Source organism: Mus musculus, chromosome 10 (assembly GCF_000001635.26).
Source record: "Mus musculus strain C57BL/6J chromosome 10, GRCm38.p6 C57BL/6J".
In the NCBI taxonomy this organism is placed as follows: domain Eukaryota; kingdom Metazoa; phylum Chordata; class Mammalia; order Rodentia; family Muridae; genus Mus; species Mus musculus.
Window position 1 is genome coordinate 27215366 of NC_000076.6, and position 25207 is coordinate 27240572.

At 36.7% G+C, this 25207-nt stretch overlaps 1 protein-coding gene across 5 annotated transcripts in view; it reads right to left on the reverse strand.

The window, feature by feature from the left end:
• Positions 1–25207, reverse strand: part of Lama2 (laminin, alpha 2) — a 635907-nt gene that overhangs the window by 234081 nt on the left and 376619 nt on the right. For all 5 annotated transcript variants that reach the window (XM_017313815.1, XM_011243134.1, XM_011243135.1 and 2 more), the window contains exons 16-18: positions 20348–20461; positions 16210–16337; positions 8618–8704 (exon numbers count right to left, since the gene is read on the reverse strand). In XM_017313815.1, the coding sequence (XP_017169304.1) occupies positions 8618–8704; positions 16210–16337; positions 20348–20461 (329 nt within the window). The remainder of the gene's footprint in view (positions 1–8617; positions 8705–16209; positions 16338–20347; positions 20462–25207) is intronic.

Here is a 25207-nt window from a genome sequence, read left to right on the forward strand (position 1 = left end):
AATGTGAGTGTGTGTGTACAGACTAGATTTTAAAAAGGGGTAAAAAATTGAGGGATGGGGCCACCCACCCATCTCAAAATTTTCAACCCCAAATTGTTCCTATTTAATGGAAACACGGGTTCAAAAAATGGAGCAGAGACTGAATAAAAGGCCATGCAAAGACTGTCCCACCTTGGGATCCATCCCATCTTCAGACACCAAACCCTGACACTATTTTTGATGGAAAGAAGTGCTCCCAGACAGGAGCCTCATATGTCTGTCCTCTGAGAGGCTCTGCCAGCATTTGACTAAGACAGAAGCAGATACTCACAGCTAACCATCGGACTGAGCCTGGGAACTCCAAAGGGACAGTCAGGGGAAAGACTGAAAGAGCAGAGGAGATTGCAAACCCATATAAAGAACAACAATATCAACTAACTGGATCCTCCAGAGCTCCCAGGGACTAAACCACCAATCAAAGAGTACACATGAGTGGGTCCATAGCTCCAGCTACATATGTACCAGAGGATTGCCATATCTGGCATCAATGGGCGGGGGGGGGGGGGCTTGATCCTGTGGAGGCCTGATACCCTAGCATAGGAGGGATGCTAGAGGGGTAAGGTAGAATTGAGTGGGTGGGTAGGGGAGCACCCTCATAGAGGTAAAGGGGAGGGGGCATGGGATGGGGATTTATGGAGGGGAGACTGGGAAGGAGGACAACATTTGAAATGTAAATAAATAAAATAACTAATTAATAAAAGATAAGAGGTAGAAAGGTTCCATTGCTGATTAAAAAGTAATCCCAATCATAGAGAATGTTATTCTGTATGTCAATTAATCATAAGAATTATTATTACTTTTGTGTCATCTAATTAAAATTACTAAATATCATAGTTCCATAGGTCTTCCCAGGCTCTCAGATTTTCTTATCAGCACACTAATTCGAATATGGAATCTCTGACCCTCTCATGTTTACCAGCAATGCCAGTGAAGACTGTAAAAAACAATTTGTAGGATTTCTTGTTAAATACTTATTCAATATAGTACCTGAAGTCCTAGCCAGAGCAATTAGACAACAAAAAGAGATCAAAGGGATATAAATGGGAAAGGAAGAAGTCAAAATATCACTATTTTCAGATGATATGATAGTATACTTATGTGACCCCAAAATTCAACCAGAGAACTCTTAAACCTGATAAACAACTTCAGTGAAATAGCTGGATATAAAAATTAACTGAAACAAATCAGTGGCTTTTCTCGACACAAAGGATAAACCGCCTGAGAAAGAAATTAGGCAAACAACACCCTTCAAAATAGTCACAGAGAACATAAAATTCCTTGGTGTGACTCTAACTAAGGAAGTAAAAGAACTATATGATAAGAACTTCAAGTCTCTGAAGAAAGAAATCAAAGAACATTCAGAAGATGAAAAGATCTTCCATGCTCATGGATTGGAAGAATTAATATAGTCAAATTGGCCATCCTGCTGAAATCAATCTACAGATTCAATGCAATCCTCATCAAAATTCCAACTCAATTCTTCACAGAGCTAGAAAGGGCAATTTGTGAAGTCGTCAGGATTAACAAAAATTCTAGGATAGAAAACACTATTCTCAACAATAAATTAACCTCTGATAGAATCACCATCCCTGAACTCAAGCTTTACTACAAAGCAATTGTGATAAAAACAAACAAACAAACAAAAAAAACTGCATGGTACTGGTACAATGACAGACAGGTAGATCAATGGAATCAAATTGAAGACCCAGAAATGAACCCACGCACCTATGGTCACTTGATCTTTGAAAAAGGAGCTAAAACCATCCAGTGGAAAAAAGATAGCATTTTCAACAAATGGTGCTGGCTCAACTGGTGGTTAGCATGTAGAAGACTGCGAATTGATCCATTCTTATCTCCTGTACAAAGCTCAAATCTAAGTGGATCAAGGAACTCCACATAAAACCAGAGACACTGAAACTTATAGAGGAGAAAGTAGGGAAGAACATCAAAGATATGGGCACAGGGGAGAAATTCCTGACCAGAACAGCAATGGCTTGTGATGTAAGATCAAGAATTGATAAATGGGACCTCATAAAATTGCAAAGCTTCTGTAAGAAAAAGACGCTTTCAATAAGACAAAAAGGCCACCAACAGATTGAGAAAGGATCTTCACCAACCTAAATCTGATAGGGGGCTAGTATCCAATATATACAAAGAACTCAAGAAGTTGAACTCCAGAAAACCAAATAACTATATTAAAAATGAGGTACAGAGCTATAAAAGAATCATCAACTGAGGAATACCGAATGGATGAGAAGCACCTAAAAATTGTTCAACATCCTTAATCATCAGGGAAATGCAAATCAAAACAACCCTGAGATTTCACCTCACACAAGTCAGAATGGCCTAGATCAAAAATTCAGGTGACAGCAGATGCTGGCGAGGATATGGAGAAAGAGGAACACTCCTCCATTGCTGGTGGGATTGCAAGCTGGTACAACCACTCTGGAAATCAGTCTGGCAGTTCCTCAGAAAATTGGACATAGTACTACTGCAAGATCCAGCAATACCTCTCCTGGGCATATATACCCAGAAGATGTTCCAACTTGTAATAAGGACACATGCCCTACTATGTTCATAGCAACCTTATTTATAATAGCCAGAAGCTGGAAAGAACCCAGATGCCCCTCAACAGAAGGCTGGATACAGAAAATGTGGTACATTTAAACAATGGAGTACTATGCAGCTATTAAAAACAATGAATTTATGAAATTCTTAGGCAAATAGATGGATCTGTAGGATATCATCTTGAGTGAGGTAACCAAGTCACAAAAGAACACACATGATATTGACTCATTGATAAGTGGATATTAGTTCAGAAACTCAGAATTCCCAAGATACAATTTGCAAAACACATGTAACTTAAGGAGAAGGAAGACCAAAGTGTGGACACTTCGATCCTTCTTAGAACGGGGAACAAAATACCCATGGAAGGAGTTACAGAGACAAAGTTCGGAGCAGAGACTGAAGGAATGACCGACCATCCAGAGACTGCCCCACCTGGGGATCCATCCCATAAACAACCACCAAACTTAGACATTATTGCAAATGACAACAAGAGCTTGCTGATAGGACCTTGATAAAGCTATCTCCTGAGAGGCTCTGCCATTGCCTAAGAAATACAGAAGTGGATGCTCACAGTCATACATTGGACGGAGCACAGGGTCCCCAATGAATGAGCTGGAGAAAGTACCCAAGGAGTTGAAGGGGTTTGCAGCCCTATAGGAGGAACAACAATATGAACTAACCAGTATCTCCAGAGCTCCCTGGGACTAAGCCATCAATAAAAGAATACACATGGTGGGACTCATGGCTCCAGCTGCATATATAGCAGAGGATGGCCTAGTCAGTGATCAATGGGAAGAGAAGCCCTTGGTCTTGTGAAGGCTCTATGCCCCAGTATAGGGGAATTCCAGGGCCAGGAAGCAGGAGTGGGTGGGTTGGGGAGCAGGGGAAGGGGGGAGGGGATAGGGAATTTTTGGAGAGGAAACTAGGAAAGGGGATAACATTTGAAATGAAAACAAAGAAAATATCTAATAAAAATAATTTACATGAGTATAAAAATATGGACATCCTGAGTACACTTTTTCCTATTCATCAATTTTTCAAGTCAAACCATGGCATTTTCACAAAATAACCTTCAAATGTAAATGTGAATTCAGATCCCACAATAGCTCCATAGCTGAGTTGCTGCTGCTGCTTGTTTAGGAACAATATGATTTATTATAGGAAGGGAAAAACCAAGGAAAATGAATGGTAGTTAAAGAAAACAAGGAGAATAGGAAAAAAAAAAACCAATGGAATAGGACCAATAGACCTCTGCTTCATTCTGTCCCATCATCCCTATGGAATAGGACCGATGGTCCTCTGCTTATCTCATTCTGTTCCATCATTCCTTAATGAATTTTCTGTTATCATCTGAGACCTACATTCCCATGCCCCCTCTTTTTAAATACTTCAAAAGAAGAACAGAAAAAGCAACAGAGCCATTTTATATGACATTATTAGAAACAAGGAGTTGTATTATTCTATGGTCTAGGCCCAAGAACTATATATTTACACATCTATCCACAGAACAATTAGAGACACACAAGAGTTAGAATCAAAGTCTTTTCACTCTGGTGGAGCTGAACGCTGGTAGCTGAAGAAGTGATAGTGCCTGGTTCAAGACTGGAACGATGGCAGCCTGTTAGAGAGAACTACATCAGCACAGGAGGAACCGGAAGTCTAACCGAGTTGCCTGGGGTGTGTGCTATGGTCTCACTGCGTCCTATTCAGCTAAATTCTGGCTTGCTCACAAAGTGCCTGTGCTAAAACCTGAAGGTACTGGCGAGGCAGTGGCCTGAACTGGACACCTGACCACAGCCCAGAAGCTGCACTGTCAAGAAACAGTTCTTGGGCACAAAATATGATGCTAGTTCCAAAAGCCAATTGCTTCCTCCTCATAGTGCCTGATCACTTGTGAACAGCCTCCAGCTGTTACAATTCTGGTAACAGTGTCAAGAAAGAGGAGTAAGTCTCTCTGCAGCCAAAACCCAGGGACTAATGATCAAGTCTTGGACAGGAAATGTTTGCAACATTGTACTTGAGGGTGAGTGAAATTCATCTAGATTAAGATCTTTCTGAATTAGAGAATATATAAATGATGTTTTTGATTTTAAATAAATAAATAACCTCCATTCATATCTAAAATGAATCTTTTGCTTAAAATTATAGGTGAACTTTCAAAATATTAAGCCTTTGGAGTCGATTACCTTCCACATTTTCAGGGGTATTTGTAAGTAGTCTACGGGCTTCTCTCTCTTCAACTAGTGAGCTCTCAGTATTTGTCATTTGGGGAGAAGATGGGGTTTAAGGAAACTGAACATCACTTTGTTTTATATTTTCCTATAGTTAATATGCCATAGATTTTTTGATTGTCTCTATGATGTACGATCTGTTGCTTCAGCAACAGACACTGAAAGCCACTTAATACCTGATTGTCATTGACACTTGATTAGCTTTGTGGTCTTTATTTTATGCTCACTGAAATCCTTCATGCCTGCTACAATGCTATTTCTTTCTGCTTTTCTAAATAATAAAAGCCTAGAATTTTAACAGAGAATCATAATAAATGTGTCTTCCTTCCTTTCAGTATCCTAACTTTATTTCCTTTGTAAAACTACACTCAGTGAAGAAGCTACACAAGACTTTCCAAGCTATAACTAACACTTGACATCTTAAGGAATATCATCAATAATTTGATACTTTGTTGTCACATATTACCTTTGTTGGTTGGTTGTGTTGCTTAAATGTTTCAATTCCTCAGTTCAAGAATCAAATCCATTTTGTATTATATACCAGTAGGAAAGACAGGAAAAGAGGAATATAGGGAATTTCTGGATTTTGGGTTGTGGTTTCTTGCGTCTCTCCCCTCTTTTAAGTCTTGCCCAAAAGACAAAAGTAGGATGATTCTTCATCAGGGTATAGAGGAGATGGGCACTAAGTTCATGTCCTGTCCTATTTACAGATCTGTTGGCTTTTGGTTGCCACTGGAAGAGGAAAAGCCAGCCTTCTTAAGTGAAATGAAATGACACCTTGTCTATCAACCACACTCCTGAAGTGGTCACACAACAAAGTGGATTCCATGGATTTGAAGGATTTTTGTTTGTTTGTTTGGTGTGTGTGCGTGTCCATGTACATGTGTGTATGTGTTTTAAAGGGGGAAGAAGAAATTGGGCTAGAATGGAGGTAGAAGAGGATCTGGAAGGAGCTGAAGGAGAGACATGAATATGAGTAAAATATGTTACATAAAATTACAGAGAAAAAATAAATGCATTGTTTTTTTTTTTTTTTTTTTTTAAAAATGAGTTGATACGTGGTGGTGCATGCCTTTTATCCCAGCACTTGGGAGGCAGAGGCAGGCAAATTTCTGAGTTCCAGGCCAGCCTGGTCTACAAAGCGAGTTCCAGGACAGCCAGGGCTACACAGAGAAACTCCCATCTTGAAACAAAACAAAACAAAACAAAACAAAACAAAACAAAACAAATGAGTTGACGATGGAGTCAGAAAGAGACAGAGAAATAAAGATATAGAATCTGTTCGTTCCCAGTGTTAGCTTCAAAGAAGCTAAATGGTTCTGGAACAATTATTTCCCTAAGAGTGATAGAAAGGGCAGAGAGTTAGCTAAAATATGGAAAGGGAAAGCTAATGGTAAGGACCAGGGAAAGGAAGAGGTCAGCTGAAACATACTTGTATAAATCATTCAGGACTGGTCAGCCACACTGTGTGTCAATTTTTTTTTAAACACTCATAAACACAAACACTTATCTACTGCACACACACATGCACACAGAAACCTTGTACTCCATCAACTGTTTAGAATTTCAATTCATGATGGCTTACAAAAGAGAAAGCAAAAAAAAATCTACTCATACTGTCCATGCATCACTACTCCCCTAGAAGACTGGCATCTCAGAAAGGAAATTAATTGATATAGAGAATATAAAGTTGTATCATGTCTTCTTGACACACTCATATCATAAAATAATAGCACTAGATTTGAATTTGCATATATGATGAGCCAACCAAGTTGACTGAGTTATCTCACTATCCACTACAAGGAATGTTAGACGTGTTAAGTTGTCTGTGGATCTCTCCTAAACATAATTGATCATGGAAGTCCTTACTACAGAAATGGTAACAGCATGGATGACACCTTGTTAGCTACAGAATGTTGGGGTTGGTGGTGCTGACTCTGTTTTTGTTTTTGTTTTTTTTTTCCCCACCAATGCCCACAAATGCATTTAAAAATAGTTCTATTAGTATTTCTGATCCATCTGGTGGGGTTTTTGACTCATAAAAATTATCTGAAATGGAAAATCTTAAGTATTTAAGGAAAATCTTAACCTAAATTCTGGCTAAGGAAATACAGTTTGTCATTACCTCTCTAGCAATACTAGAAGATTCTTTTGGGCTGGAAAACTTAAATTGCAAGTAAGATGTACCATTTTCTACATAGTCTATGCATCTTGCCATCTTTTGAATCTGATTAATATAGATTTTAGACAGGGCATCATGGTTTCTGTCAGCCACTTCTTTCTTTGCAGATTTGTATTATTCAATTAGAATTCTCCCTAGAATACATGTGACTATTCTCACCCACATTCAAGCAGGTAGTGAGTTATTTGAAGACAAAGGTGAAAAAATGCATCTGCTTACATTCAGTTTCTTACCTTGTACCTAACATATGGTAGTTCGTAAATAAATATTTGTTAAATAAAATGCGCCTGTTAAATTGCAGATGGTTCAGAAACTGTGTAATGTGCAGAAAGGACAGAGCACGAAGCAACACAATATGAATACATCAGAGACCATGGTCATCCAGATAAGCAGATTTAATAGCCTTGTATGGCAGAGCAGCTGTCATTTTCTAGTTGCTATAAAAGAGGTTCCCTGTAGTAAGCTGGGGGCGGGGAGTGCTGTTATGAAATATCAACAGAAATCTGGCCTGGCAGTGCTATGGAGTCCTATTAGAATGTCATATACACATGCCTTTATTTGAAAGATACACAATTAAAGATCTCCAGTTTCTCAACTGCAAATAAATCCCCCTTTATTTCAGGTCTGTTCTTCCCTATCTCATTTACTGAGGCTGACACAGTCACAAACAGGACTTATTACTGCCGGGAACTGCTACTGACAGGCTGTGCATAGACTACTAGCTGCTGGCCAAGTTCTCCCTGGGTGAAAGTTTAACAGTGATGGCTGCCAAGAAGGTAAAAAAGGATGGGTAGAATCAGCACTCCTTGGAGTTAGCTGTGGTGAGGAGAAGAGAAGGCAGGCCATGGCCGTGGCCTGGCTTTTCTTCCTCTGTCTTACCCATATCCCCACCAATAGTTGCCAAGGATACTTCTTTTCACAGTCAAAAACATATCTATTTGTCCATATCCACAAGGAAGAAATTTGCATCCCTTTTCAAATTCAGAGTGAATACACACAAGAAAAGTTTCTCCGAATATATTTAAGGAGAAAAAAATATGATTATGGAAACTGTCTAAAATAATATCTGTGGTCCTGCTCCCCAGAAACTTAACAGGAATTAAGATACCAGTTTAAGAATGATTAGAAGGGGATATAAATTATGGTAATAAATTATGTTTTGCTTTGTTCCAAGTATATTTACAGTAACTTATAGGCCACTTGCTGAACTATGAACTATGAATTTAAGCCACATTTTCAGGACAAAAAGCTAATTATGAAAAATAAATTGTGCTAAGGGTAGACTGTAAGATAAATCTTAAAATGATAGCTTTCCACTTGAGCAACACTTTATAAAGAAAGAGTGTAGGTTAATGCTTGACCTTTAAGATTAAAACATTAATCAGATATCCTCAGAGTGAATGGAGATTTATAGACCAATTTGCAGAGGATAAATAAACTATAAAAATAGAGTGCATCTGTGTGCCAAGTGTGATAAGAAAGTTTATTTCACCCCATCGAGTGGCGCAGCTTTTCTGGAGCAAGGGAAGATCGTGCCTGTGGTTTTATAACTCTCAAGGTAGAAATCATTTTGCAAGGCAATGTGACATATGCTTACCTCTCACAGCGCGGTCCTGTGTACCCAATAGGACACTCGTCACAGATCAATCCCAGACTCCGGTCTAAATGGCATGTTGGACTAAAGCTGTGGTGACAATGTTCAGGAGACAAAGAGAAAGCATATACATGAGATCATTAGCAGTGCATTCTCATATATCTTTCTCTACCACTGCTGTGCCCAAAGCAGGCAGGCTGGCCACTCTCATCTCCCAGACAGAATAGAGTCTGGCTAATGGAGGATGAAATGGCATTGCTATTTTAACAGACATGAATCTACTCCCAGTTGAGAGCAGGACCCCTATGTCATGTTATTAACCTTTGACTGTTCTGGCTCTGAGATCACCAGCAAAGAGAACGGACACATAGCAGCCTTGCAAATTCTCCCCAGGTTTGGAAAAAAACTTACTTTCAAATTCTCCCTTTACAAGCATATACCTCAGAAATAGAAGCAGCTTGGAGAAATCTGAGAGAAAATAGAGCTCTAGCAGTGGAGCCATGGTAGATGTATGAGGTCTATATCCAGACCAGGAGCCATGGGGTCTGTGTGCTGGCAAATGTGGACCCACAGGCATGATGTCACACAAATTGAATGCCTAGAAAAGCTTTCAGCAAAGACCTAATGCATATATTCTACTTCATTTATAATCAAACAAATCAAACAAAACCAGCATTTCCACTTCATATCTCCCAGCCTGTTCCCATATGTACCTGTCTTTAAGCGCAATTTCAGAAGTAACAGAGTATGACGTCAAGACCAACCCAGCACCACTAAATGGTAGCATCAGCCTCTGTTTTCCTATTCAGCATTAGTTTCACTACTTTGCCTGGTAAGAAACATCTTCTATGCAACACCTGACCCAGTGTTAACTGTTTTCTGGTTTTTCCATGAGCCATCATTGGCTTTGAGTTTTGGGTTACATTGTTCTTTTAAAATTTTTATTTTTATCTCATATACAAATTACATATAATCCAATTTAAATTTTATATAATAGTATGAATATATTTGTGTATATGCACATACATGTTACAGGTACATACATACACACACACACACACATATATATATACATATATATTAATTTTTCATGGTATATGTTGTCCATATAGTAATCATATTAAGTATATCTCTTAAAACATCTTTTATTTCTTTATAATAATAATTTTTAAAATCATATGTTGCATATTTCTGAACTATATATGCTTTTTTTTTACCTACATACCCATTATTGTATAACACTATGTGAGAAATTCTTGGTCTCAGTTAACTATAACTTCATATGCTTGATCAGCCTTTCCCACTCCCCTGCTTCCATTGCTCTCCCAGCCTCTTCTCATAAGAAAGATCTCTACACAATCAACTTTTCTAGACTCTACACCACCATTTTAAAGGGAATTGTCCTCAATTAATCTTACTCCAATTATGTCTTCCCTGTGATATTTTCTATTTTACAATTCAAAACAAGTGCTTAAAATGAAATAATTAGATCACGATAAATTAAAACTGTTAGGCCTTGTCTGGTTCTGCTTCTGATAGCTTGTGAGAATCTGGAATATTTTTCCATCTTTACTGGCAATCATGACTACCTCTTAAAAGTAACCCATCTCTGTCTTAACTCTGAGTAGACCTGCAATGCTTCAATAATTCTCATTTCTCTATAGTTCCAAGTTATTAGGATCCATTAGACACATCATAGTGGCTATTTCAGCTCATTTCAAAATCTAAATGAATCTGTGGGGTCAGAAAGAAAGTGGCCAGAAAAACTCTTGAATTTATAAAATTTATCCAAGTGAGAGAGGTTCTGATGGGTGCTGTGGAAACCCAGCTCATGGGCTAAGGAGGAATCTCTTGTTAAAGAAGAGCTGTGTGGTGTCTTGTACATATTAAAGCATACAAATAGAAATCTGATTCCTCCCATTACTGACTTGTGGCTTGTTATTGTTTGCAAAGTTGACAGAAGGAGCTGGATTCTGACAACTCCCTAGCATGTACACATGTTCTTCCACACTTGGCACTTTCTAACTGCCTCATGTTTATGGAAAGAAGGACCTCCATGGAGAAAGGCGAGGGTTTCAACCTTGTGGGACTACACACAGTGCATGAAAATGAATGAATTATTTTCCTAAAAAATTCTAAATCAGTTTACCATCAAGACATGGCAAAGGTGACTGACAAGACTTCTGACACCTTAAAACCATTTCTAAAATAAATGTCAAATTCTTTAAAAAAATACTCTCTTGTCAGTTAAGCTAACAGCAGTAAAGTCAAATGTGCTCACTGACACAGAGCAATACTTTTTCAGGAAAGATATTAAGCAGTAACAATATATTCTATTTGACTGACTCTTACCTTCCAGAGTACTGTTTATCATAATTGTAGTGAATTTTATCAGAATCCTATGTGCTGGTTGAGACACTCATAATTTTACTTCCTCAAGGTCGCACACTACTTTCCAGGGGAATTTACATGAGATCCATAGCTTCAGGGTCTTCATTTGATCCTCTCCTCAGCTATATCTACCTGTCATTCAACCTTGCTGATGAGAATTCCATGAGTTTAAGCTCCCATGCTTACTTGTCATGGTGTATTCAAGTAAAATCTCTTCTTAAAATATCCCCCTATGCACACATGCTTCCACACTCCTTAAACAATGCTAAGTGGGCATTGTTTCTTTCCTAGAGTAATTGTAGTCACAGTCACAAGAGAAGATGACATGCAATGATATAAAGAAAATGCGAACAAGAAACTAATGTGGACAGTAATGATCCCTGGGAGTCTAGACAGGCAGAGTGGTCGCCTCCACACAGACTCTGGCCCACATGTGGAGCTGATTGCTGTGAGACACAAGAAGAGAACGGGAAGGTCATCACTGAGTTCAAGTGATTCTAACCTTATGCCACTGAATGCTGGTTGGCTCATGCATCACTAACAGACAAAAAGATTCTGTTTCATAGATTTTTCAGCCCATGACAACAAACATTAGGTGAGCTAAGGGCAAAGATGGGAAGAAAGGCAAGCTGTGGTTGGAATGAACTGTACAGCCTTTCTCAATAGCCAAGCACATATTATATGCGCAAGGACTTATTTACATGTATGTATATATATATATTTATAATTAGTCATACATGACTATGTGTGAGTCCATATGAAATATGAATTCACATGTACAGCTATAACTAGCTTTGTTTTAAAATAACATTAAATTGTCATGGAATATATACAAGGAGTTATTTATAACTGTATATATATATATATATATTATATACATACTTATAGTTGTAAATGACTGTGTGTGAATCTATATGTAAATATGAATTCACATGTAGAGGCATACTTAGTTTTGTTTTAAAACAATATTAAATTGTCATGTGTCAAATTGCTATAGCTTATCCTGAAACATACTTTCCAATGATAAGTACTAAACTTGATAATTCAAAATGACTACATGTGTAGATGTGTCCATATGTATAGTTTACATGTGTATGCACAGATGCATATATGCACATGTGTATGAGGCTGCACATGCATGTGAGTGCCCAGGCTTGTAGAGGCCTGAAACTGAATGCTGGTTATCTTACTTGATTATTATGTACTTTAATTATTAAGGCAGGGTCTCTCTCTCTCTCTCTCTCTCTCTCTCTCTCTCTCTCTCTCTCTCTCTCTATCTCTCTCTCTCTATCTCTCTCCCTCCCTCCCTCCCTCCCTACCAAATTTGCCTAGTCCAGCTAGGTAACTTGCTTGCTCTCCAGATCTCTTGTCTTTATTTTCCTGATTGCTGATACCACAGGACTCCACCATGCCTGGTTAGCTTATAAATAGATGCTGTGAATTTAAACATCAGTCATCATGCCTGTATGGCAAATACTTTATCCACTGAGCGACCTCCCCAAGCCAATGTAATCTTATGTGTAAATCCTAGAATCAGCTCTTGAAATGCTTTACTGTTTTACAATTATAGCTCTTAGTATTGCTGATGCCTATCAAGCAATACTATGACAGTAGTACATAGGATTTGTCAAGACCCCACTTCATGTCCACACTGTGACAACAATCCCTCTAAAGGCATTGTATAACTGAAGGATACTTCAGAAGACTCCAAAGATAGTATCTATTTTTGTACAAATTAAGTGTTTGAGCAAAGATATTCATGGATTTTTGTCTTTAAACTATGAGCTTTGTGACTAAAACTTAATGAATATAAAATGAAATGTTTACACTTTGCTTATTTCTCCTCCAGCAGTAAATTTCCTTACTTCAGTTACTCTCTCTAGTTAAAATATATACATCACTAAGATGAAAAGGACAAACTACACAGTGTAAGTACTTGATGAAAGTGATATATATTTATAAATTTATATATCATATGCTCATCTATATCCATATATCTTAGGAATCATATCACTCTATCTTTATTTCCCTCACATTTGATTCATTTAGCAATATTATCTAAGAAATTTGGAGCCAAATGCTTGCAATTTCTAAGATTTATGACCAGGGATTAAGAGATAAATCACTAAGATGAAGTTATCACTAAGCCTGCATTTCAAATGGAGGTTGCAGCAACCTTTAGCTCCTTTTTATTACTTCTGAATAACCTGTGAAAATTCAAATCTCATTTTATAAATTAACTGTGGATATTCAACTATATCTCAGAGTACCTCGCTAAGATTATATAACAGAAATATTTTTAAAGGAGTTTTTCAATGATAAAGATGGCTTCCTTTACCAGTAGGTAGCTATATCTACTGAGTAGTTTTGATATTTTACTGAAAATATTTAGATTATTAGATAAAGATAAACTTTTCCCATTGCAGTTGTTAAGCTACATTACAATAATTTTGTAAATTGTTTTCAAATTAATAGATTTGATAACTCTAGTCACAAAGCTTACAAACATACAACTTATAACTATGTGTAAGTTATAAACTATGTGGAATATATTTTATTATTTTTGTTTACAAAATAATGCAATTAAATCTGTAATTTAAAATAGGTAATCATTCGTCTCACAAATCTATTAAAGATTAGAAAGACTATGGCAATTTAAATATTTACTGTTGATAAAATTATCTTAAAATTCAATTAATTCTGCCCTTTGTTACTAATGCTAATATATATATATATATAACCAACATAATTAAAACAAGCTGGAATGCACTTGTTTAGGAAACACCATCATTAGACATTGGGATTCCAATTTTTTTGGCAGGATAGATGGAGTTTTAATGTTTGCTGAGTGTGTTGTCTTGGGAAGAAATAATTAGAACTATTATACAACGAGACACACAACAAACCTAGAGGAAGTATGGTTCATGATTACCATTGCTTATCCAAGTAACTTCTCTTCCAAAGGACTCTTTTCTCATGTACAACATTGGTCAGATTTGAGAAGAAATCCATTATGTGTATACGTTCAATCATTTCTAAGCTTTTAAGCATATAAGGGTAGGAGTCACAGGATGCAGTGAGTGGTCAGTATTACTGAACTAATAGCTGTGCTAATAATAACAGTGTTTTGGCTGGGGAGATGTGCTGTGGGAAAATCCTGGGTACCACCTGTCTGTTTTTCTCTGTAAAGATTAGTGTGGAACTGTGAGTGTTATGGATAGGTAGATGGTTTGGACAATACCATTCAGCCACAGTGAACACAGAGGTCTTGTCTTATGGGGAGGTGGGGAGACTCTTCAAATGAGCAGCCATCTGCAATCTTATTACATCATGTCCAGCACAGGCCTCTAACCAATATTTGGGGAGGAATTTCCTTCATTTGTTCCCTCACAATCTTTGCTGTCCAATTTCCTTCTTTCTTCTCTCTGACATCATTATTGATTAAAAGTTCTTTGGTCCTAAGTCTGTTTAGACTCATTCCCTGGATGCTAGAAATAAATGTATGATCATCAAAATATATCAGACCAGGGTCTCTTTTCTTTTCAGCCTCTCATTCTCTCTAGGAACTCTCATTTACCAGGCAGATCCATGAATTATTTTTAGTATTCTCACTTGAAATATGTATTTTATTTTTCAAAAAAATTTTAATATGTACTGCAGAGGAATGGAAATAATGAGATTAAATAACTTCACATATCAATGGGACATTTGAGATCATGTCTCTGAACACGTTCTTTTAAATCTGTTCTCAGCTCTCCATGTCATCCACTATTTTAACTGCTTTATACATTTGAATTGTGTAATTCTCACACAGCTCCAAATGGGGTTAACTTGGTGAATGGAGTGGCATTTTGGTAACCTGCTCAAGTTTTGCATCTTGAAGTGTGGAGTTATCATGAAACCAAGGAATTCTAGCTCTAGATAGGACATCAAAATGCTACCTTCTTCTCAGAAACTTCATTTATTCATCTACAAAAATGGAAACAATAATATCGACCTTCTTGGGTTATTTTTGAAGCTGAAACATCCAAACATAGTGTTCCAGTCTGTGTCTGGCTCTGGCAGTCTGCCTTCACTAAACACTTGTCCTCTCCCTTTGTCACACTAAATTCAGAAGAGAGCAGTTGGAGGGAAGGGGAAGGTTTCAGAGGTTCTGAATAGCAGAAACCTCAGTTCTCAATAGGACTTAAGGAATGGCAGAATTATTTCCCAAGTCTTTTGCTTGGAATCTTATCCACTGAATCTAACAGATTGCCATATAGCACAGGCCCTTCTTGGATATGGCCTTAGAGTTTGCCTTACTTGATCAAATTCTCAGGTTAAAAGGCTACAGCTGACAGATGTTCCTTAATATTTAAACTTCTGCTTTATACTGTTATCACAGCATCTGGAAAGAGCTGAAGGAATATATAAGAGGACTTTTCTTCATTTGAGTGCAACTAGTGTCTGAGCTCAGTGGTAGAGTATGTGCTCAGTTAGCATGCTAAGGATCTACATTTAGTTTTCAGCATTATGAACGACAACAATAAGAAATAAAATGACACATATTTGTAAGTATTTATTATACAAATACTAATTTATGTTCAATGTGGTGTACCCAAGAATAGTACTTGTTTGTTACAGGGCCATTTATTTAGATATACCTGTGCTTTAGGAACGTGTCATCTTAAGAACTAAAATAGATTATTCTCATAAAGTTTAGACTCAGTCAAGGTATTTTGTTTTTTTCTTTTTAGAATATCAGCTCTGGTAGAGTACTTCTGTCAGTGCAGAAATTAAAAAGATGGATTGCAAAGGTTACATTACACTTTTTCAAAAATCTACATTATGTAATATAAAAATCATCACTCAGAGTTCAATGCTCATTTATGATACAATATATGTCATGAAACAAGTTTAGTAAGGCATATATAACATAAATATATTACAATAAACGATTATTAATAAAGAGTTTATATTTGTACAAAATGGGTTTGTTCTTTGGAATTAATTTAGAAATTTAATTTTAGCTTTTTCTCTTAGATTCTAAATCAGATCTATAACCAAAATAGCAAAGTCTTTGGGAATGGTAATAATTTTAAATACCTCACCTTTCAAAACTTACGCTATCCTCTTGAGAAATCCACACGATTTGTCCTGATAATTAGAAGAGCATCCACAGCAGTGGAAGGGAAGCTCTGTAGTAAAGGAAATCTACTACTCACTTATTTGATGGGATATTGAGTGGACAGGCACAGGGCTGACAGTCTTCAGGGCTTCCTCGAGTAGGATCACCATAGAAACCAGGGAGACATTCATTGCAGTACGGCCCACCTGTGTGATCCTTACAGTTCTATGAAAGAAGTAGACAACCAATTCTTTGCTTTCATCTCAAACACAAGCACGTGACCACAAAATGTTCTACAGAGTTATTACTGTGTTTCCGTTGGGGAGAGCAATTGCCCACGTTAAATGTTAAATTTTACAGCAGGAAAATAGCATTGGGAGTTAAGTAACACATAGTTAATATTTGCCTTATATCATCCCTCTAGTTTTGGTATAACATAGTTTTAAAAAATGATCAAATTCATAAAGAAAAATTCTCAAGACGAAAACTGCATTTTGTTTTTTCCACAAGTCAATGTATAGTGTGTGTGTGTGTAGTCATAAATTTCTAATGACATTAAAATGCTATTTTTATAAGACAGCACAATTTATAAATCTCTTTTTGAATTGTTCTCTTAGCTCAGACAATAATCTGGAACTTTGTGGACTCTGAAGGATGAGACAATGCATTCCCATATGACATTTATGAGGGCACTGCTGGTCCACAATTAAATGTTAAAAACCAAATAATTTAAACATGTAAAATATAAATACATACAAAGATATTTATTGTTACATATAATCATATATATATATATACCATTATATAATTACAATATATAGTTATACTATAAAATATGTAACTATTGCCTTTAGAAATAAAAAGAACAGAGACTACATTTTCTTGCTATTTGTTTTGGAAAATATTTTTTTTTTCAAAAACATAATAAAATATTTTTTTGATCTCGTCTTATTAACTAGGTTCCTTCCTTGAGTTGGGACACATTTATAAAAGTCACCAAGTCTGAGATTCAGGTGAATAATTCAGCTGCCATGTAATAGAATTGTCTCTGAGGGTTCCAAGAGCTCAACATCATGAGTCTCCAGTGATCAAATATGTGTGTTTACTACCTATCAGAATGCACTCATTATTACTGAAATACATTGCAGTTTAATAGGCATATACAATTAATAATTTTCCTGCATACTGCAAACAAATTCATAGACCCCAGGAGTATGCAGCCTTTATTTTATGATCAGTAGACAAATTTTGTAAGAGAAATAGCTAAAATATAAATTAACCTTAAACTGAATGTATAAAGTTATTAACCTTCATGACCACTGGAATAGACTAAGTTAATGACATTCTGAATATTATTTATTTTGATGTTTTAAAATAAGAGTGATTTCAATTACATTTAGTAAATGGACTCAACAGGAAGATAAGAATAAATAAGTAAAGATACAAATTTGAGAATAACTTATTAAAATTCCTTGGAAAGGTCAGACTTATTTATTGAAAGAAATCTAAAATATAATATGTTAGATTAACTTTGAACCCCCCCATTTAATTCTGTGAGGTAAAGTAACTGATGTTTCTTAACTACAAATAAATAGATTTTTTTACATTAAGTGGTATATTTTAAAATTAGCCTTTCTTTATTTAAAGTTCCCTTTTAAATTGTTTAGGAAACGCATTTTTTAAAAAGGACAGTCTCACTGTTAACAGTTATCATGCAATACCTAGGCGTCCGTTTGCAGACAATGGCTTCCACTTGATTGGCTATTCCTTACACTTCCTTTCACTTTCCAAATTTACTTAAAATCACCTATTTTTTTAAAACCTAAGAAATTGCTTCTTCTTTGAAAAAAAAAAGTCTTTTATATATTTTCAAGGTGACATGATGAAAATCAGATCTATAAAATCTTTTGGGTTTTTAAAACAGGATCCTTAACCTGATTACACTGTAACCAGGCCAAAATGAGTTTCCAAAATTCAGCTGAAAATCTCAGATAATTTGCATGTCTCCAACTACAGATTTGAAAGAGAAACAAATGCAGCGTGTTCCTTATACTTCCTATTTTTACCTTTCATTGGATTGAAACAGGAGTAATCTTAAAACTCAAGTACGTTTGTAATCAAAAACGAGCCAGCACCAGGAAAGCAACACAATGGAAATCAAAACTGGGAAAGAGAGATGTTTTTCTCTGATGAGCTGCCTGTTTTCATAGGTAGCTTTTCTATCAGAGTGACTTTTAAACATTGCTTGCAATTCATATCATGATAGCACCGAGACCCAGACACCTCCTTAGCTTGAAATGTCCCTGGGTTTTCTCCAATGCACTAGAGTCAAGATGACCTTGTCATACAGATCCACTCTAGGGCAGAAGCCTGGATCCCGTTTTGAAGCCCAACATGCTCATTTATAATCACATATCAAAGGGAAGCCACACTCAATAACTACCTTGATGCTAATTCACGACTAGCTAAAAAAAACTCTCCCTGAAGAATAAAAAGATAAAATGAAAACTTGATTGAGCAGTAGAAATTCCTTTCATATAAAATATTCTAATATTCCTCTGTGTAGATGGTATCAAAACTGATACATTCAAAATGGGAACTCATCACAGTTTGTCCCATTACAGAGAAGTGGCACTTCACCATCTTCAGAGGGGCCTCCATGATCACTCACGCAGGAAACCCAGGAAGAAGAGATCAAGTCTCAGTGACCAGGATGCGCATGGCTTCCCCGTGACCTGTCCTTCATTTAAAGGAAGACTCCTCTCTTCTTGACCCTCACAGTGTTGATAACCTGGCTTGCTCTGGCTACCAGCCCCTTCACTGTTCCCACTCTCGGCACTCTGATCAAGAGTGATTCTGCTCTGAAACAAATGTTTTCTCTTCTGCAAATTATATCATCAAATGGACCAATGTCAGGGTATGATTAATCTAAATGAACCCAACTTCATAAAACACGTTAGGGGGACATTATGAGGGTTGTATTGTGACATTTATTTTTGTCCTTTCAGGGTAAGTAAAGCAAATTAATGTTAGCTTGGAATTGGATATATTTTATTGCACTTTAATAAAGTGTCTTAAAGGTAATTCAATATTTCCCCCCGAGTCATTTTAAAAAACTGTAGTATAATTAAAATGGAAATTGCTCAGTATTTTTATTTGTAAAATCATCATTTGAAAAATTGACTGATCCAGAAATTAGGGCTATCATGCTTTATGCTGCTATGCAATTGAATATGATCTTATACAGAGAAAACAAAATGCATCAATAAAGTGAAATGCCAAATTACAGTGGAACAAAAGCCCTGATTTTTTACTTTGGATTTTTCCCAGCAGCATTCAAGGACAGGAAAAAGCAGAGAAATGGGCAAAAGGAATACCACATAAGAATTACAGACAACAGAATCTGCCTGAGCTTCTGCAGAGAGAAGAGAATATAATATCCTTCCAAATTGGCATCGTTTCAAATTGTGCGTCTGTAAGACTAGTACCATGAGAGGTATAGTTTTAGGCTTCCTGCCGTGTCAGACAATATTAAGCTAACGTGCCCTGGAGTTACCCTGGATGTCTGTTCTGAGAAACTCTCCAGGCCTCAAGCTACTTAGCAGCAAGGACAGAGATCACCACTTTGTACAGTCTATTGTCTGGTTAACAATACCCAGCCAATTGTACATGAAGGAACAATCTGCTGAAGAGGCATTATATGTGTTTAATATTTTAAAATCCATGTACAGCATCTAAGCTGATCTCAATGCTCAAGAGTTCAACTAAACATATTCAATATACCCCAAATTCTAATGTGAAAGAAACCTCGAAAGTGTAACAACGTGAATTGTTTTTATTTTAATGGCTGCATTTTATGTTTTTCATGTTATAGGGACATAAATCATTTTATGTTTTAGAACAGTCCACTTTGGATAGATTTATAGCAGAGGTAGAATGCATATATACTAAGAGTAGATGTGTATCTGAGTCATTAGTTACACTTTATAATGATGTATTTGAACCTAATTCAGTTGTTAGACAATATGAAAAAAAAATCACTTTTTTCATAGTTGCTCGGGAGATGACATATGAAATAGCATTCTTAGCATCTAACTCACTTCTGGATAAAGCTGTTTTGACACATCACTTCTTGACCCACACGTTCAAGGTTGCAAAGGTAGCAATCAAATTCCAGGGTTTGCTGCATCAATTTCAGCCTCGTCACTCAGTATCTTCAACAGAGAAACACTTACCAGACATTCTCCTGTGATGTCATCACAGGCTTCTGCATGAGCAAAGCACTGACATGGTTCACAAATGCCACCAAAAATGGTGCCGTTAACTCTTCGGTGCCTAGGCCAACATGTCTAAAAAAAAAAAAAAAAAGATAAGGTTTCAGTCACCTTTCAGTATTAAAAATAAAGAAAAGTAGTTCCCTTTGTCATGATAATAGAAAAGAACTCAGGTAGTGAACTCAGCAAATGTGCTTGTCAAAGTGGATCCATTATTGAAACATTACTACCCTCCTATTAGCCCTGACACCGGGGATTTGTACTGACCTGACTGTCAGTGGCAGGTATGGGATTAGAGGAAGCATTAGCTTGGTGTGTCTTCTGAAATGGTAAAATAAGGCACAGATATAAAGAATTGAAATGTGACAGTCTCAAAGAAGAAAAGCACAGACAAGAAAACAGAAGGAAGGGTCCTGAGAAAAGCAGCCAGCATGAAAGGAGCTATAGAGAATCTTAGGCCAACAAAGTACACAATGTCAACACAGAGTGGTTCTTGGCACAGGCTACCTTCCCTCCTTCCCCTGCCCCCACACACATACTGACTGCCCCTAATGCTGATACTTACATAAAATCTTTGGAATCATTTGGAAGACATATCCGTCTCCCCATGTTTCACTTGAAAACATACCCAGTGACTGGTACGTGTTCAGAGTTCATATATTCCATCTTTGATTTCACCTGTATTTTATGCTTTCTCAAATTTATATAAGATAGACTATGACTTATTTAGCATTTATTGCCTTGCTATTTCATTTATGTTATTTGACTGTAAGTATGCTTATATTCACCACTGATACTTTTTAATTTGAAGCAAAATTATTTGGAAACAGAAAACCAATTACAGTGGGATATTTGCATGGCAGGTTTTACTTTTGGGTAAGCACCCCATATCTTCTCTCCTTGTTCTTTATATTGCCTTAGAGTGTGGACTTCCATTGACAAGAGAAGATGTAAAAGATGTGCAAATATTGCTGCCCTCTGGATATTTATGATACCCTCAGGTTGCAATTGCATCTTGTAAGTTATTTACTGTTTCTGGACAGTTGAATATACCATTATATGTCAAAACAGATCCCGTTGTTGGAAGGAAATGGAAACTAGAGAAAACCACTGAAGTAATAAACTACCTAGAACTATGCTGTGTCATGTTGAAAACGATTCTTTTACCTCAGGATGTGAGGAGCCTTCTTCTATTTGAACAACAATAACAAACATATGAAAAAGATATACTGATATTTCTTATCTGAGAAGAAAATAAATCCTTTTTCCTCTTAATTTGAGCGGTACGGACACAATGGTTCTAATTTCTTTTCTCTTTTCAGTACATTTTTTTTTCTCTGTTTCAATTCAAATGATTCTTTCTCTAACATATTTTTTCAAGACCTTTAAGCCTACACTATTCAGATGGAGGTAAAGGTGTAAAGATGTTGACAAAGAGACACGATTTATTTTTGTCAAATCAGGTCCTCAGGGTCTGTTCTTTAACACGTTTTAAAAAAACAGTGCTATAAATCAGTCTGGCGGCTCCTCAGAAAATTGGACATAGTACTACTGGAGGATCCAGCAATACCTCTCCTGGGCATATATCCAGAAGATGCCCCAACTGGTAAGAAGGACACATGCTCCACTATGTTCATAGCAGCCTTATTTATAATAGCCAGAAGCTGGAAAGAACCCAGATGCCCCTCAACAGAGGAATGGATACAGAAAATGTGGTACATCTACACAATGGAGTACTACTCAGCTATTAAAAAGAATGAATTTATGAAATTCCTAGCCAAATGGATGGACCTGGAGGGCATCATCCTGAGTGAGGTAACACATTCACAAAGGAACTCACACAATATGTACTCACTGATAAGTGGATATTAGCCCAAAACCTAGGATACCCAAGATATAAGATACAATTTCCTAAACACATGAAACTCAAGAAAAATGAAGACTGAAGTGTGGACACTATGCCCCTCCTTAGAAGTGGGAACAAAACACCCTTGGAAGGAGTTACAGAGACAAAGTTTGGAGCTGAGATGAAAGGATGGTCCATGTAGAGACTTCCATATCCAGGGATCCACCCCATAATCAGCATCCAAACGCTGACACCATTGCATACACTAGCAAGATTTTATCGAAAGGACCCAGATGTAGCTGTCTCTTGTGAGACTATGCCGGGGCCTAGCAAACACAGAAGTGGATGCTCACAGTCAGCTAATGGATGGATCACAGGGCTCCCAATGGAGGAGCTAGAGAAAGTAGCCAAGGAGCTAAAGGGATCTGCAACCCTATAGGCGGAACAACATTATGAACTAACCAGTACCCCGGAGCTCTTGACTCTAGCTGCATATGTATCCAAAGATGGCCTAGTCGGCCATCACTGGAAAGAGAGGCCCATTGGACACGCAAACTTTATATGCCCCAGTACAGGGGAACGCCAGGGCCAAAAAGGGGGAGTGGGTGGGTAGGGGATTGGGGGTGGGTGGGTATGGGGGACTTTTGGTATAGCATTGGAAATGTAAATGAGCTAAATACCTAATAAAAAATGGAAAACAAAAAAACAAAAACAAAAACAAAAAAAAAAAAATAAAAAAACAGTGCTGAAATGTATTTGAATCAGTCCTCTTCCTAAAAGCATTCCAGATACTTATACTTTCCAGTGGCTTGAATGAATATATCTGCTATATGCTCATACACTTGAGTATGCTGGTTCTGTTTTGTGGACCTGTTTAGGAAGGATTCAGAGGTGTGGCTTTTCTTGAGGAGGTAAGTTACTGAGGAGAGTAGATTTTGGCATTTCACAAGACTACGATCAATTCACATGACCTCTGTTTCCTGTTTGCAAATCAAGATGTGTGCTCTGGGCCATTCCTAGCAACATGTTTGCCTTTCCATCATAGCCTATAACCCTCTGAAACTGTTAGTACAATGCTTTCTTTGGTAAGTTCTTTTGTACATTGTATCTTTTTACAGCAATAGAAAAGTCACTGATGTACCCTTTCCTTAGCCATAGAATTTATATTACTACTCACAGAAAAATAAAGCCATTATACTCATCTTTCTACTTATAAACCAACTAACACCAAAATATATAGCCACACCTCTCTACCTATGCCCCCTCTGAAACAATAGGAATGGGGAGAGCAGAGTATTCTAAAGGAGTATTATTTCACTCAGAATCTAGAACCAGTTTATATTTTTTACAACATTCTTTCTCTCAAGTTTTTTTTTATTGAATAATTACTATCCTTGTGAAAATATGGTCTATTGTCTCCAGGTAAAATTATCACATAAGACAGAAATAGCAAAATCACTCTCATAATGTGCAACTGACTTGTTTCTAGTAAAACTGAATACCCTTTCCTCCTCAGTGATCTTGCGCACTTCACTCCATTTTTACATCTACTCAAGCAAAATTGATTTTGCTCTTGCCTAAAAGTTCAAGGTAGCTAAATAAAATCCTACAACTCTATTCTATTTCAGCCATCATCGTTGTCATGTAACCAGGTGACTCCTCTCTTCCTCAGTTGCTTCTTTCTCCAACTCTAAGCCTTCCCACTTTTACAAAGTTCTATCCTTTCTCTTTGTCATTCTTCCTACTAGGATTCAATGGATTGTTATCATAAGACCTCTGCACATTACGCTTTATCTTAATCTTCATCTTCTTTCTTGAATAATTTATTTAGTGACTTGGCTCCTAACACTCAGCAAACCATAGAAATGTGCTCATTCTAATTTGACACTGACATGGGCCTCAGAGACTGTCCAAACAGAATTATTTCTCAAAGTGACTCTCAATTTTTCTCTTTCCACCAATCAAAATATCCCTTTCCAAATCTTCTCCATTTCAGCTGATGGCATCACATTTTGTCACTTGTCAAATGACAGCCTCTCATTTTTTTTCATGACATTTAAGTAAAATCTCAAATTCTTATTAGGCAATCCCAGGCTTCTCAAATCATAGCATAGGTTACCCTTTCCCCTGTGTATTAAGCTTTGGCTACATTTGCCCACTCATAGCTTAATATCACCACGTCACCATCTCTTTTTATAACAGCTGTGCTTTGGTTCTTCACCATTCAGTTTGACATCTCTACAGAAAGCCTATACTGACTTTTTATAACTAGCTCCTCCAGTTTTTGTAAATGCACACATATACATCCATTAACATCACCTTTATTTCAGCTACTTAAAATTGTATTTATTTATTTTATATTCTGTTTGTATGTCTGTTACTCATATGTGTGTCTCATGCCTCAGCAAGCTAGGAGAGGGCACTTGTTTTCTGGGACTTGAGTTACAGATGTTTATGAGCCACCATATGGGAGCTAAGAACATAATCAGCATCACCTGGAAGAGAAGCCAGTACTCTTAATTGCAGATCCGTCTTTTCACCTTCAGTGACATTTTTATACTCAACATCTGTAATACTTAAAACATTTGTGTCTAAGACCTTAATTGTCTCAAATATATATCCTCATCAAAAATTGTCAGCTAAATGAGAATATAAATACATCTGGAATGTAGTTAGTATTAATTCAATTTTATAGAAAAGAAAGCATTCAGCCTAAAACTTTTATTATTAGCCTATTTCATTTTCACTTCTACATCTATCAGAAAAGCAAATTATATTAGGTACAAAATGTTAGAAACTAGCCATAGAAATTCATATGGTATAAAATACAATGAAAGACAAAAAAATAATAGAAAAACATTCAGAAGTCAGTGTTCAGCATAGAGTAGAAATGTATCTGTGATCAGCCATTAGAGCAAGAGGAATATTTTTGTTATTAGGTATGGATAGTATAAAACCTATATTATTATAAGACT